Source organism: Musa acuminata, chromosome BXJ2-2, assembly GCF_036884655.1.
Source record: "Musa acuminata AAA Group cultivar baxijiao chromosome BXJ2-2, Cavendish_Baxijiao_AAA, whole genome shotgun sequence".
NCBI lineage: Eukaryota > Viridiplantae > Streptophyta > Magnoliopsida > Zingiberales > Musaceae > Musa > Musa acuminata.
Genome location: NC_088339.1, coordinates 20,654,245 through 20,667,268, shown reverse-complemented (window position 1 = coordinate 20,667,268; position 13,024 = coordinate 20,654,245). Strand labels below are relative to the sequence as shown.

General features: G+C 40.2%; 1 protein-coding gene and 1 long non-coding RNA gene across 6 annotated transcripts; one reads left to right on the top strand and one right to left on the bottom strand.

Annotated features, from left to right (window-relative positions):
- The first annotated feature begins 335 nt into the window (after nucleotides 1-335).
- LOC135584118 (pentatricopeptide repeat-containing protein At4g14170-like) lies at nucleotides 336-5,318 on the top strand. 5 transcript variants are annotated; one of them, XM_065095192.1, is made up of 4 exons: nucleotides 336-3,089; nucleotides 4,306-4,565; nucleotides 4,749-4,897; nucleotides 4,981-5,317. In XM_065095192.1, the coding sequence occupies exon 1, from the start codon at nucleotides 429-431 to the stop codon at nucleotides 2,895-2,897; it is 2,469 nt and encodes an 822-aa protein (XP_064951264.1). In that variant the 5' UTR covers nucleotides 336-428; the 3' UTR covers nucleotides 2,898-3,089; nucleotides 4,306-4,565; nucleotides 4,749-4,897; nucleotides 4,981-5,317. The 5 variants fall into 5 exon arrangements, with proteins under 5 accessions (XP_064951264.1, XP_064951262.1, XP_064951261.1 ...); XM_065095190.1 differs by having other exon boundaries at nucleotides 336-3,068; nucleotides 4,749-5,318; XM_065095189.1 differs by having other exon boundaries at nucleotides 4,311-4,565; nucleotides 4,749-5,318.
- A 476-nt stretch (nucleotides 5,319-5,794) lies between these two features.
- Nucleotides 5,795-10,173, bottom strand: LOC135586956 (uncharacterized). The gene is made up of 4 exons (XR_010484412.1): nucleotides 9,985-10,173; nucleotides 9,446-9,588; nucleotides 6,800-6,984; nucleotides 5,795-6,253 (listed from the first exon to the last, which is right to left on the bottom strand). It is a non-coding gene; the product is annotated as an uncharacterized LOC135586956 (long non-coding RNA).
- Nucleotides 10,174-13,024: the final 2,851 nt, after the last annotated feature.

Sequence of the window (13,024 nt, the reverse complement as noted above, 5' to 3'; positions counted from 1 at the left end):
CTAATCTAATCCGTTGCCAATAAAATATTATAATCTACTTATTACTCTTAACTTGCCAAACTTTGTTAATCCACTTATTGACTTAAGCATAAAAAAAAAATTTATAAAATCCCAACTAAACTCAATTATTTATCAACATCAAAAACCTGTGGCACGTTGAGAACAACTAGGAAAAAAAATTTTGATGTGATGATTTAGGAGATACAGTGCTAAAAAAATTAAATTACATTATTTTTTTGGAAAATATTCTAATGGGTTCGGATCCTTAGCGGATCCTATCCAATTGATGACTGCTACGGAGCTCCTACTTAGGGTCGTGATGATGAATCTCTCTCTCTCTCTCTCTCTCTCCCTCGTGCTTCGATCTCTGTCTGCGTCGGGGCATCTGTGCGAGCGATGCTCGCTGCGGAAGGCTCTGCTCTTCCCGCATGCGCTTCCCCCGTCATGGGCTTCTCCCTGTCCCCCTCCTCACGCGACCTCCGCCGCCCTCCAGCTCCTTCTCCTCTTACTCCACCCCGTGGGATCCCGTCGCTTCCGCCGTCCACGATGGCATCCTGCGAGCTCGGTCCTTTGCCCACACGAAGCAGGCTCATGCCCTGGCCGCCGCTTCCGGCGTCCTCCCCCGCCACCTTCCCTCCGCCGCCGCCATCCTCCTCGCCTACGCCGACCACGGTGACCCCGCGGCCTCCCTCCGCCTCTTTGACGACAGCCCCCTCAGACTCCGCGGTGCCTTCCTCTGGAACGCCCTCGTTCGCGCCCTCTCTTCCGCTGCCGGTCTTCACTCCGCCGCTCTCTCCGCCTACAATGGCATGCTGCGCGCCGGCGTCAGACCCGACAATCGCACCTTCCCCTTCGCCCTTACAGCCGCCGCCGCCGCGGCTGGTGATGACGCCCGGAAAGGCCGAGAGATTCATGGATCGGTGATCAAGGTTGGATTTTTTTATGACGTCTTCGTGGGGAACACACTCTTGGCCTTTTACGGCATCTTAGGTGATTTGCTGGCCGCTAAACAGGTGTTTGGCGAAATGCTGCATAGAGACGTTGTTTCATGGAACTCACTCATTTCAATGTTTTCATCGAATGGTTTATACTCGGATGCAGTAAGCTTGCTGCTGGAGTTAAAGAGGAGCGACCTTTCAGTGAATTCTGTGAGTCTGATCAGTGCTCTCCCTGCATGTGCTGCACTGCAAGATGAGGATTGTGGAAAGGGAATTCATGGTCTTGCGATAAAGGCTGGTCTGGATTTGGTAGTCACAGTCGGTAATGCATTCATTGATATGTATGGGAAGTGTGGGGACTCAGATGCCTCGATGCGAGCTTTTCAGAGCATGCAGGAAAAGAATGATGTTTCTTGGAACTCTGTTATTGGTAGCCTTGTTCATGCTGGTCTCTATGAGGATGCTTTGGAGAAATTTAAAGAAATGCTAGCAATTAAGGTGAAGCCAAACTCAATCACCATATCAAGTCTTTTACCAGCATTGGTTGAGTTGGGCTGTTTTGATTTGGGGAAAGAGATTCATGGGTATATTATAAGAAACTACATGTATTCTGATGTCTTTGTTGCTAATTCTCTAGTGGACATGTACGCAAAGTCTGGATGTTGGAATAAGGGGTCAGATATTTTCTATAGAATGGATAATTGGAATGTGGTTTCTTGGAATGCAATGATTGCAAATTTTGCGCAGAATGGAGCTGAGTTGGAAGCCATAAGGCTTGTTAAGGAGATGCAGGATTGTGGGGAATTCCCCAATTCGGTTACATACACAAATGTTCTTCCAGCATGTGCTAGAATTGCTTCACTGGTGAAGGGTAAGGAAATTCATGCTAGGTCAATCCGTGTGTGTTCTAATTGTGACTTATTTGTTTCAAATGCTTTGATTGATATGTATGTGAAATGTGGAAGGTTTGATCTTGCTCAAAACGTTTTTAATGTATCACAGAGAGATCAAGTGTCTTACAATACCTTAATAGTAGGGTACTCTGAGAGTCCATTGTGTTCAGAAGCTTTGGATTTGTTCCTGGACATGCGATCTGTAGGAATTGAGTACGATGTTGTTTCCATTGTGGGTGCCTTATCTGCATGCGGTAATCTATCTGCACTCAAGCAAGGAAAGGAGATACACTGCTTGTCCATGAGAAAATTGTTCGACACACATCTCTTTGTGGCAAACTCATTAATAGACTTGTACACTAAATGCGGAAGGATTGCTCTTGGTAAGAAGATCTTTGATAGAATATCAAACAAGGATGTGGCCTCATGGAATGCTATGATCTTAGGGTATGGAATGCAAGGAGAACTGGAAGCTGCAATTAATTTGTTTGATTTGATGAAAGATGAAGGTTTGGAATATGACCATGTTTCTTACATTGCAGTCTTATCAGCGTGTAGCCATGCTGGGCTTGTTGAGAGAGGAAAGAGATATTTCAACCAAATGCTAGCTCAAAACATTAGGCCAACACAGATGCACTATGCTTGCATGGTCGATCTTCTAGGGAGAGCTGGACTGATGACAGAAGCTGCAGATTTAGTAAGAAGCATGCCCTTTGAAGCAGATTCCAATGTTTGGGGTGCATTGCTTGGCGCATGTCGCATCCATGGAAATATTGAGTTAGCTCAGTTGGCAGCAGAACATTTGTTTAAGTTAAAGCCAGGGCACTGTGGATACTATATTTTGATTTCCAATATGTATGCTGAGGCGGGGAGATGGAATGAAGCAGATCAGGTCAGAGCACTGATGAAATCTAGGAAGGTGAAGAAGAATCCAGGGTGCAGCTGGGTACAGATTGGTAATAAGCTACATGCCTTTTTAGTGGGAGAAGGATCACAGGGTTCTGAGTTAGACCTATGTTATAATGAACTGGTTGAAAGTGAGAGGATGAGTTCAGCATATCTTTAGTGGCCTCAGACTTATAACTTAGGGCCTCAGGAACTGTAGAGTCGGACTTCAAATTTGATGCAGCTTCCAGATCAAAGAGAAAGTGATGATCCACATGTCATGTTGAACCTTTGTCAGGAAAATCATATTTAACAGTTCAGGAAGTACTGCATAATCACAATTAGAGAACCTGTACGTTCTACAATCATCACTGTGAGTTGATAACTTGCTATACTTTTTTTTGAATGATTAGAGAGGAGTTAAACCTCCTTGTGGTCTTGTGTTATTTTAGTCCTGCCTTGGATTTATGTACTTGCTAACTTCGACCTTTTTATTACTGTTGTTATTCCTATGTAGATAGTTTTTAACACAAATTGGAAAGAATATAGTAAATGCAAAATTCTCAAAGCCCTTTTCTCCTTTAGATGCAGCTCTATGGTAGAACCCAGTCTGGACTGCAAAATTTTGAAGAACATATCTAGTGGAAAATCAATAAGGTTTTGCTCAGGTTTTTGTCAGTTCCAGGTCCAGTTAGAAAACTTACAATGTATAGGATGTCATAATTCTGGATTAGCTTGTAGAAGTCTAATTAATGAACTTTAACAATAATCCAAGTACATTTGTGTTGAATGGTTTTGTGGAAAATATCCAACCCTTTTTATCCTTAATGTGCTACAAAAGAAGACAACTTCTATTGTTACATCCGGTAAATTTTTGTGCACAATGAAGTATCCCCTTTCCCCGGCACTAAATAAAGCTTAGTGTATTGGGTGAGTGCATTTCCCCATTCAGGTCGTTCTATATATTTATACACTCCTTTCTTGAAGGATGTGCCATCAACAGAATATTTTCAAGTATATCTATATCTTAATTAAAGGGTGTAACTCCAGGCATGCATGTAGTCTAGTATCACTGAGCATGACCTGAAATTGATCAAACAAGATCGTCATGGAATCATCATGGATGCAGTCATTGTTGTCTGACCTAGGCTACGCTATATGTAATTTTGCGAAATTTCTGGCTAAAGCTAGAGAATGCATCTTTCAAATGTTAAGTGAAGTGAGTACTGGTCTAGCTGCTTTACAGATCAAGTTGGTAATCCAAAATATCTTGATACATCTGGCTGAGAATGAGATTACATATTGTTGACCATAGTTCACATTTACAATAATTGACCAGGAGGACATTTTAAAGGAAATGCTCCTGCATTAAACATGAAAGTTTAATAGGTGCAAGTACTTTTGTACGTAAGACTAAAAAGAACACAAAGTCAAGTGCTCAAATTTTGGGCTTTATTTTTGTGGCAAACAACAGAAACACATATTTAACATCAACTCAAATACATCCCTAACCTTTCAAGTTCCCTTCAAATTGAAGATAATGCCATCACTCAATCTCAAAAGACCAATGCTTTCTGAATGGTTCATAGTGCAGGTAATTTCACACCAATGTCGTATTCATTAAATCTCCAAAAGCTCATGTCAGATTTGTCCTCTAAAGCTTTCATGGCATGATACAAAAAGTTGTTCTGTTCCATCGATGGGGAATTGCTTCCTATGGACTTATCCTCTGCAGCCACGTTATGAATATAAGCATTCCATGTTTTCGAAGAAGATGGAGAATTCTTCACAAAAAACATCTCCACAACTTTTGCAATGGCAAAGTCACAGGAAGGATCTGGCAACTCAGGTAATAAGCCAATGCAAGGAATCATATCCCAATCTATCAACCACAAATTATACCCTAGTTCCAGGCATTTCTAAGCAATAGTAGCTACAAGCCAGACCCCTTTTATTATGTTTGTTTCATGTTTAAGATCTATTGATTTGTCATGTATAATGCTAGATACCAACCGGTCTGTGCTGGTTTCAGGATATGCTTTCCTCTCAAGGTCAGTTAAGAAGTCCAGATTGATACCGAGGAGAATGAAAGCTCGGAAAACCAACTTCTTATAGATTTCAGATCAAGTTTCTAGCAGTCCTCTTGTTGCATGGTACAAGCATAACAGAACTAAGAGTAGGGTATATCTGATTTCATCAATTCTTTTTGGAAACACTTTTGCCAAACAGAAATACTACCATTCTAAGTCTCTTAATGGTGGCAGCTCCCAGAGTTTGAAACCAGGAGATTCTTGGACAAGACTGGATTGAGGATCAACAATCTTCCCATAATTTACCCCTACATCCCTGTGATTGATGCTGGAGGACCTTTTCTTGCTTATAGTTTGTGTAAACATAATAGTACCCTTGGGGATAATTTTATTTGATGAGCCAGAGTCCAAATTCTCTTTTACTTTCTGTATCATCCTCTTGTGACCTATAAATATTGTACCAAAAAAGGAGTCAAGGTTCCTGCAATACTCATCATGCAAAAACATCAAATAATAGGATGGAATCAGAATGCTGAGTTTTTTTATGCTTGCTTGTGTTAACATGCTAATGATACTCCTTTTATTTCAAAAACCTCCTGTTGGAAAAGCTTAAATATAACTTCTTTTGCTGCAAATAACTAGACAGATTACCATGTCTTGCTGAATTGATTTGATTTCTTTGGTTTTTGGAGATTTCCTTTCAAGGTTTTGGAATAAGAGTTCGACTTCATGTGCCAACCATCTGGTATAAGCAAATTTGTGTTCCACTGCCCATTTGCAGCTTCTTCATTTTTACCTGCAGTCAATGTACAATGAGTCATACAGATACCTTCAAAGTGAACTGCAACCTTTTCAAAGAATAGCATGGACTTGGCCTCAGAAAAGACAATAATGTGAATAGCATCCAAACTAATTGCTGTGAAGAAAAAGAAGGCAAAAAATGAAACTTCAAACACAGCATGTTTCTTTATATCTTACTTTGTGATCAGTATCCACCAATCCTCCTTGCTGATTGCTAAATTTTTACTGGCCAAAAAAACACTGACCATTGGAGAAACTAAATAACTTGATTTGATATGTGAGGCATTTACACAATAAGTACATTACAACAAAGAAAAAGACTGTGTCAATCCTCAAAGAGATCGGTCTAAGAATTATTGGGATGAAAAACGAAACATAAGCTGACTACATCAAACATTTCTCTCAACACCAGTCCAGTGACGAAGGTTGACCATCCCACCAGACCTAAACCTATTGAGAAGGCTTGGGAGATTTGTCAGGTAGGATGTTGTCAGGGACGATCAACTCCGAGCGAACCATACTCTTCGTCCCGGCGAGCAAACCTCTTCCGAAGCATCTTCTCAAACTCAATTTCATCGAATGGTTTGGCATTCTCAACAGCATAAGCTCGGGCCAGATTGCAGTAATTGGCTGCTGACTGAGAAATGAAGGCTATCTCTTCTTCTGAGAGCTTCTTGAGGACTCTTGCTGGGTTACCTCCCCATACCTGTGATTTGTTTAGAAAAAGCCAACCAAGTAAACAATAAGAATACAACCTACATCAAGAAGGTTCCCAAGAGGCTCAAAGGAATTTGATGAATCCCCTGCTTTGACACAGCCTAATTAGAAAATACTTCAAGCTTTTCGACAGAAAGAAGTCACAGATTCCATCATGGATAACCAGATAATATGATTGCACTTCAATGCAGTGAATATAAGAAAAAACAACAATCTAACTTTAAGAAATTTGATTGCATCTCTGAAAATTTCGGAATAACAGATATGAACTGTTATTATCCATGAGTCCAACAATTGTGACCAAGAAGAGGCAAAAAAAATACTAGGGGTAAACTGCAGCCAGTGCGACATAGTAGTTAAAGTACTTCTCACCAATACTGATCGGCTACAGTCAGTAGTAGTGGACAAGCAGATTCAGGTTAAGATAAACTTAGGTTTAAACAACTGATAAGCAAAATAATAGCAGTTGCAGAGTGGTAAGTTGTAGCATCTTCAATAAAGAAGACTAATAATTTAATGAAGCAAAAGTGGGTACCTCTCCTGATGGAATTTTTGTGTTCTGTCTTACAAGGGCTCCGCCAGCAACCATTCCATGCTTTTCCACAACCACCCTATCAAGTAGGACAGCTCCCATACCAACAAATGCTTCATCCTCAACAGTGCATCCATGTAAGACAGCACTATGACCTGTCAAATTTATGTTCAAGATGTAGGCATGACCTGTCAAAACTAAGCATATTTTAGCAACAATGTCATATTTTAAACATAATCTTGTGTGAGATGGAGGGAGGAGAAGTATGTCTCTCTTGTAGGCCACAAAAATCATTTCAGCAAAGACGTCTTACAATAATATTGCAGGATAGTAATAAGTGTTAGGATCAAGTCGACACTAAGAGGGAGGGGGGGTGAATTAGTGCCTTCGTTAAAATAACCGATTTGAAAAACTTTCGTTCGATGAAAAACTGTATCGAAAAGATATTAACTTGAAAACGTACGGAAGCATAATGAATAAGTAAAGCAGTTTGCAATGAAAGTAAAGAGCTTAAAGTAAATGTAAATCGAGTTTTATAGTGGTTCGGTCGTCGTGACCTACATTCACTCCCGATTCCTTTTCCGTCGAGGCCACCGACATCCACTAACGGTCTTCCTTTAATGGGCGAAGACTAACTACTCTTACAACTCTATTCTCCTTTTGACGGGCTCAGGAGAGAACCTTTACACCCCCACTTACTCTTCTCTTAAACAAGAATCAACACTTGGACTAGAGGAGGAGAACTCTCACAAGATTATAACAGAATTTTTCCTTGTTTTTGTTTTCAGTTCTTGTGTATCTGAGCAGGGATGAGAGGGGTATTTATAGGCCCCAGATGGATTCAAACTTAGAGCCTAAAAGTGTCTCATCCTCAATTTTCGAGGTACTGGCGGTACCATCGCCTACAACACTGACATTAGACGGTACCACCACTCAGTCTAGCGGTACCATCGCCCAGACTAGTGGACTGCCTGACATAGTCTCGTAGACTGTGTCTTAGAGACTGAGCCTCTAGCGATGCCACCGCTTGGACTGGCAGTGTCATCGCCTGATCCAACATTTGGGTCACTAAATGGGCCTTTTCTCTTGACCCAAAATAGCCCCACTTTAGGTTCAGTTGGCCTTTAATTGAGTTGGCCTAATTACATTCTAAACCAACCTAATTACAACTATTTCGATCTAGACAAATTATTACAAACAAGAATACTAAGTTGTCTGGCACGTCATTGGTTCATTAGACGCTTCGTTTGACCTTTCGGCGCATCGTCCTCTCCTTCGGCATATTGCCCAATTGGCATGTTGTCTTCTCGCAACATCCGATCTCCTTGGCGTAATGTCCAATCTTCTTGGCCTGATGCTCGAACTCATAGCATGAAGCCTTCTGCCGACACGTCGACCATTCCTCCGGTCTGACGTCCAATCTTTTGAAATGTTCAATTCTGGCCCAACTTCTTATTCTTCCTGCTTCAATCAATTTGCCTCTCCTTGATCGAAGCTAGTCATTCGTCACTTAAACGCATATTAGATCACAACAATATCAATTGGTTTCATCATCAAAATCCGAGATTCAACAATAAGGTCTTCGTGGAACTTGTCACAGAACATTAAACTCCTTCAAATCTATGATGTGGCAATATGATGTAAATGTCTCTCACTCAAGAAGCATATCTCATCCATCTGATCAGTGTTCTAGATCAAATTACAGCAACCAAAGATCTAAGAATAAGCTGGCAATTGACTTTCCGACTACATCAACCCTTGGCAAGTACAGTACTGGGACTGAAAGCAAGAAAGGACCTGCATCAGAACCTAGAGCACCGCATGATAGGTGATGAAAATCTTACATGGTGTCATGTTTGTATAATATTAGGAAATAAACCCAATTGGACTATCGATGAACATTTAGACAAAAATTCAATAACAGGTAAACTTTTAAAAACATGACCGTGAAGCCTCTGCAATTTATCATGAGGAACTTGAGGGTGATAGCTAGGCTAATCTACAATAACTAAGGGACTATACAAAACATGGCATCAACTTTAAGCAAAGTTGGAAACTTGGAATTTGATAAAACTAATGAAATAAAAATGAGAAGAATAGTGGGATATCTAGAGGAAGTATCTAACACCATATTTTCTTTCCGAATCCACCTGGTGGTTCTGTATTACTGACATGATATAATCCGATCAAGGATAACCATGCAGGGTAAAGTAAAAATGCCAATCTGAGACCAGCACCAGAAGTAATGCCCGGTGAGTTATCTAATCATATCTTTCCATGCCTTTGTCATCTGTCCATGCATATGTCCAGATTTGCATATGGGCATGGCACACAGCACAAACCCATATGCCATACCAGTCTCTAGAAGATATTGGTGGCAATTGCATTCCATGAACAATTATTATATCCTTATTAGTTCTAATTTCTTCCTAACAAAAGGAAAATGCAAAACGTCCACAAAAATAGGATATCATGATAACAAATTGACCATACGAATCAGACCATTTGCATATACAGGGCAACTTTTCACCCATCAAGAGTAGAAAATTAAACTGCTGAAATTTTGAGAGAAAAGTAAACGTCAGATACAAGACATATTAGCAATTGTAAACTGGAAAACGAGGTTTATTTGTATAAGAAATAGCATACCTCTCGGAACGCATCCATACCAAATCGAGGATCTGTGCCCACTTCAACATCTCCAATAACAGATGCACTTGGAGCCACAAATACATCCTCGTGGACTTTTGGTACTTTGTCAAACATGTTCATGAGTGCCCGATGCCTTGACACTGAAACGAAATGATATGAGCAGTGATTACATGGCGGATAAAAGCCCCAGAATTTAAAGGCTACAAGTCTAATTCGTATGACATATATAAAGATCTGTGTGCATAAAGCTTTAATTATGATAGCAAAGATACAAGAAAAGATGATGACTTGCAGAGTCTCAAACTAAACACCAAAGGGAACAAGGAATCGGCATTGTGAAGGCATAAACTAAGGAATCACTTCTTCAAGACCAAGAAATTTCACCAAGTGGGTGAAATTCTGGCTACATCGGAGAGCACATTGATGGATAAAAAGAGCATTTTTCGAGTCAGAGAAACCCAACGACCAAATAAACCAAAAGGCATATGATCTTTACTGCCTACAGCATTACAAGTTCCAACAAGAAGAAATATTACGTTGTTATTGGAAGAGGTAGTTCCCCTGGAGGCAGCAGCCGAGGCGATCGATGGCCTGGCCGGTCCCCCGGATCCAGTACCCGACGGTGTAGATCGCCCTCCCCAGAGTCCCCATCGTCTCACCGCCGCCCGATCGGTCGGTTGCGGCGTCCCACCTTGAGCTCCCGGCGACGGAGAGCAGCGGCGTCAGTAAGAATACGATCGTCGACTCTCCGAAGGGCGAGGAGGTTTTATTACGTTGGCACTGGAATTACCTTATTGCCCTTGAAATTAATAATCGGACAGACGGGGCCCACGCTGATGTGGCTAACTCGAAAGCCAATGTTCTCCTTGGGTATGAATCGGAGTCAGTTTTAGGTTCATTTCTTTTATTATAGGGAATTGTTTTGCCTAAAATACCCTTGATATTTATCGATTACTGTACACTTTGGTTGGCGTACACAAATCGATACCCACGTAGTACGAGGCCGAAGCGCAATGCTCTTTTTGGGTACAAGTTCGGGTTATCACGTACGTCCATTTCGTTTATTGAAACATATAAAATGCTAAGCGTTTTGACTAAAATGCCACTGATGGTAATTAACTACTCTGTACTTTGGCGAACGTACACACTAAGACACCTCATCATTTGTCCGTAGAACTAAAATGAAGCATTCTGGCTAAAATGCCCCTGAAAACCAGGAGCAAATTTCCTTCTTACCAGAAACCAGATTTGGAAGATGACTACGCTTAGAAGACCTACTCAATCACCATCTCCTCGCCCCGAAGAACCTTCTCCCTCTGAATGCACTCTCTCTGGCCTGATAGGATAATATACCTGTTAACTTGGTCACTTAAAGTTGAGGTTGACAGTAGTATGCGGTGGGAGTGGGAGTCTGCTCACGAACCCAGGAGCTTGAGAGAGGAGGATTGATCCATTAATGGCGATCGATCTTTGAAAGAAGGGAGGGAAGGAACTCCTGTGAGAAGCTTAATGCCTTAATACTGTTCGTGAAGATTGTGAAGGCATCAAGGTGGGTGGATGCTTCTTGTTGGACTCGAAACCAAGATAGATAAGCTTACGAGCCAAGAGTAAGAGAGATTTCATGCATGGCTGAAAGAGAAAGGCTAATGGCTCCCCCAGCAAAGAAGATAAGGTGTGGAAGACAAAGGTCACATCCGTAGCAGTGTGGCACTTCCTGTTGAAGCCATTCCTCATCTCCCATCGCTGCTGCAGTCCTTCCTATACCCTTCCTTGGGTTCTCAAAGGTTGCTGTAATGTTGCATGCAACTTTAGGCTATGACAACTCATTCTTGTTGTTGCTGCTGCTGCTGGAAGCTTGAGGCTATGACAATTACTGAACTTGCAAAAGCAATACTGAGTGGAACTCATATGGCTACAGACTGGACTTTTAATATTTCAGAGAGCTGATATCACTGAAAGTTTTGCAGAATAAACAATTCAGATTATAGAAAAGGATTTAGCTTTAGATGAACTCTGCCACATATTTAATCCTTCTGATCCAACCAAGGATGGTGTTGACTATTCCAAGGGTCAGTAGAATCTTAAGCTACAGCTTGCAACATCTTACTGACCCAAACAATCCCCATCTGTCTCCTGCATTGAAAGGTACTTGTTTTGCTGTCTGTATTCTCCATTGAAATCACATCACATTCAGCATAACTTGATCTTTTTTCCTGGAATATCATCCAGATGTATACTGGATGCTGTAGGTTTGTTTTTTCCTTCCCCCCCTTTTTGTTTCAGAGAGAAAAAAGTATTCAACTATGTATTTCTTTTTCCTCAATTTTCTTCTGTTTAATTGAGAGTTCAATTTAAAAAACATTTCCTCCAGACTTTAATTGAGCATGACCCACTTTTTTATTTTATATAAAAATATATTGAGAGAGAGGGACATGGATGATTGGTTTGAATAATCCTATATATTTATTTTCTATCCTCAATCTATTCATCATTTATTTACCACTTTTTTATGGAACCTAAAAGGTGATATTGTGTGGTGAACTTGATGAATATAAATTTTTAACCTAAAATTCTTGAACTCAAACTAATAATAGTATATCTATTAAACTTTTATAAATCAATTCAACTATTCTATATTTGTCAAGATCTAAACATGACATAATCAAAATCATACATATGCGATCTAACCCAATGATTATTTTTTTAAATCATGATGAGTTTGTAACCATATTCATAGGAAATCTTTACTTACTCGGGCCTCTCATCATATCGAATGTTAAATCTATCATTTATCATGATCGACTCATGAACTATTAACTCAAAATTTTTAAGGTCAAAACAATAATCATATATCCATTAAATCTTAATATATTAATTCAAATCTCTTCCTCTAAAATTAAAATATTAAATATGTTCATTATTCTTCACTTCTCATCATCTAAATTTATACTTCAAATGTCTTATACCTACAAGTCTAGCATTAGGAATAAAATACATCATAAGTGCAAGTTCATCACAAAAAATTAGGTACACAACATGCTTGATAACCTAAATAAATCTTGATCTGATGTAAGATTCCCAGGCTTTGACTAGTTAGGCTTAGGATCCACATGAAGACATGCTTTACAATCTAATGTAGTCCTACCTAAGCTTATGCAATTTCTTGGTCTAACTTTGCAACTTGTAGTGGAGATTACATCTCCTTTTTTTAGGCCTCCACTTCACCAGACTTGCTCCAAGTTGCAAGGCTTCTGCATCAGATTCTCCAAGCATGATATTTAAAGAAAGAAGAGACATGAAAGCTACATGTTCTTGATATATGTCTCATCAAGGATATCAAAATGGTCAGACAGATTGATATATCTGATGAGGTGGGCACCATGTTTGTGCTAACATGAAAGCTATAGTCTCAAGAAGGAAAGATGCTTTGCACTGAATAGTTGGATAGAGAATGATGTGTGTTGCACAGTAGAGATATCTTGTTTGCGTTCCACAAGAGCCACAATTCTGGTGTGGATTTGTGTGGCTTGTACACTTGAGCAAGCTCCTCTTTTGAGATGTAATATGAGTTTAAGC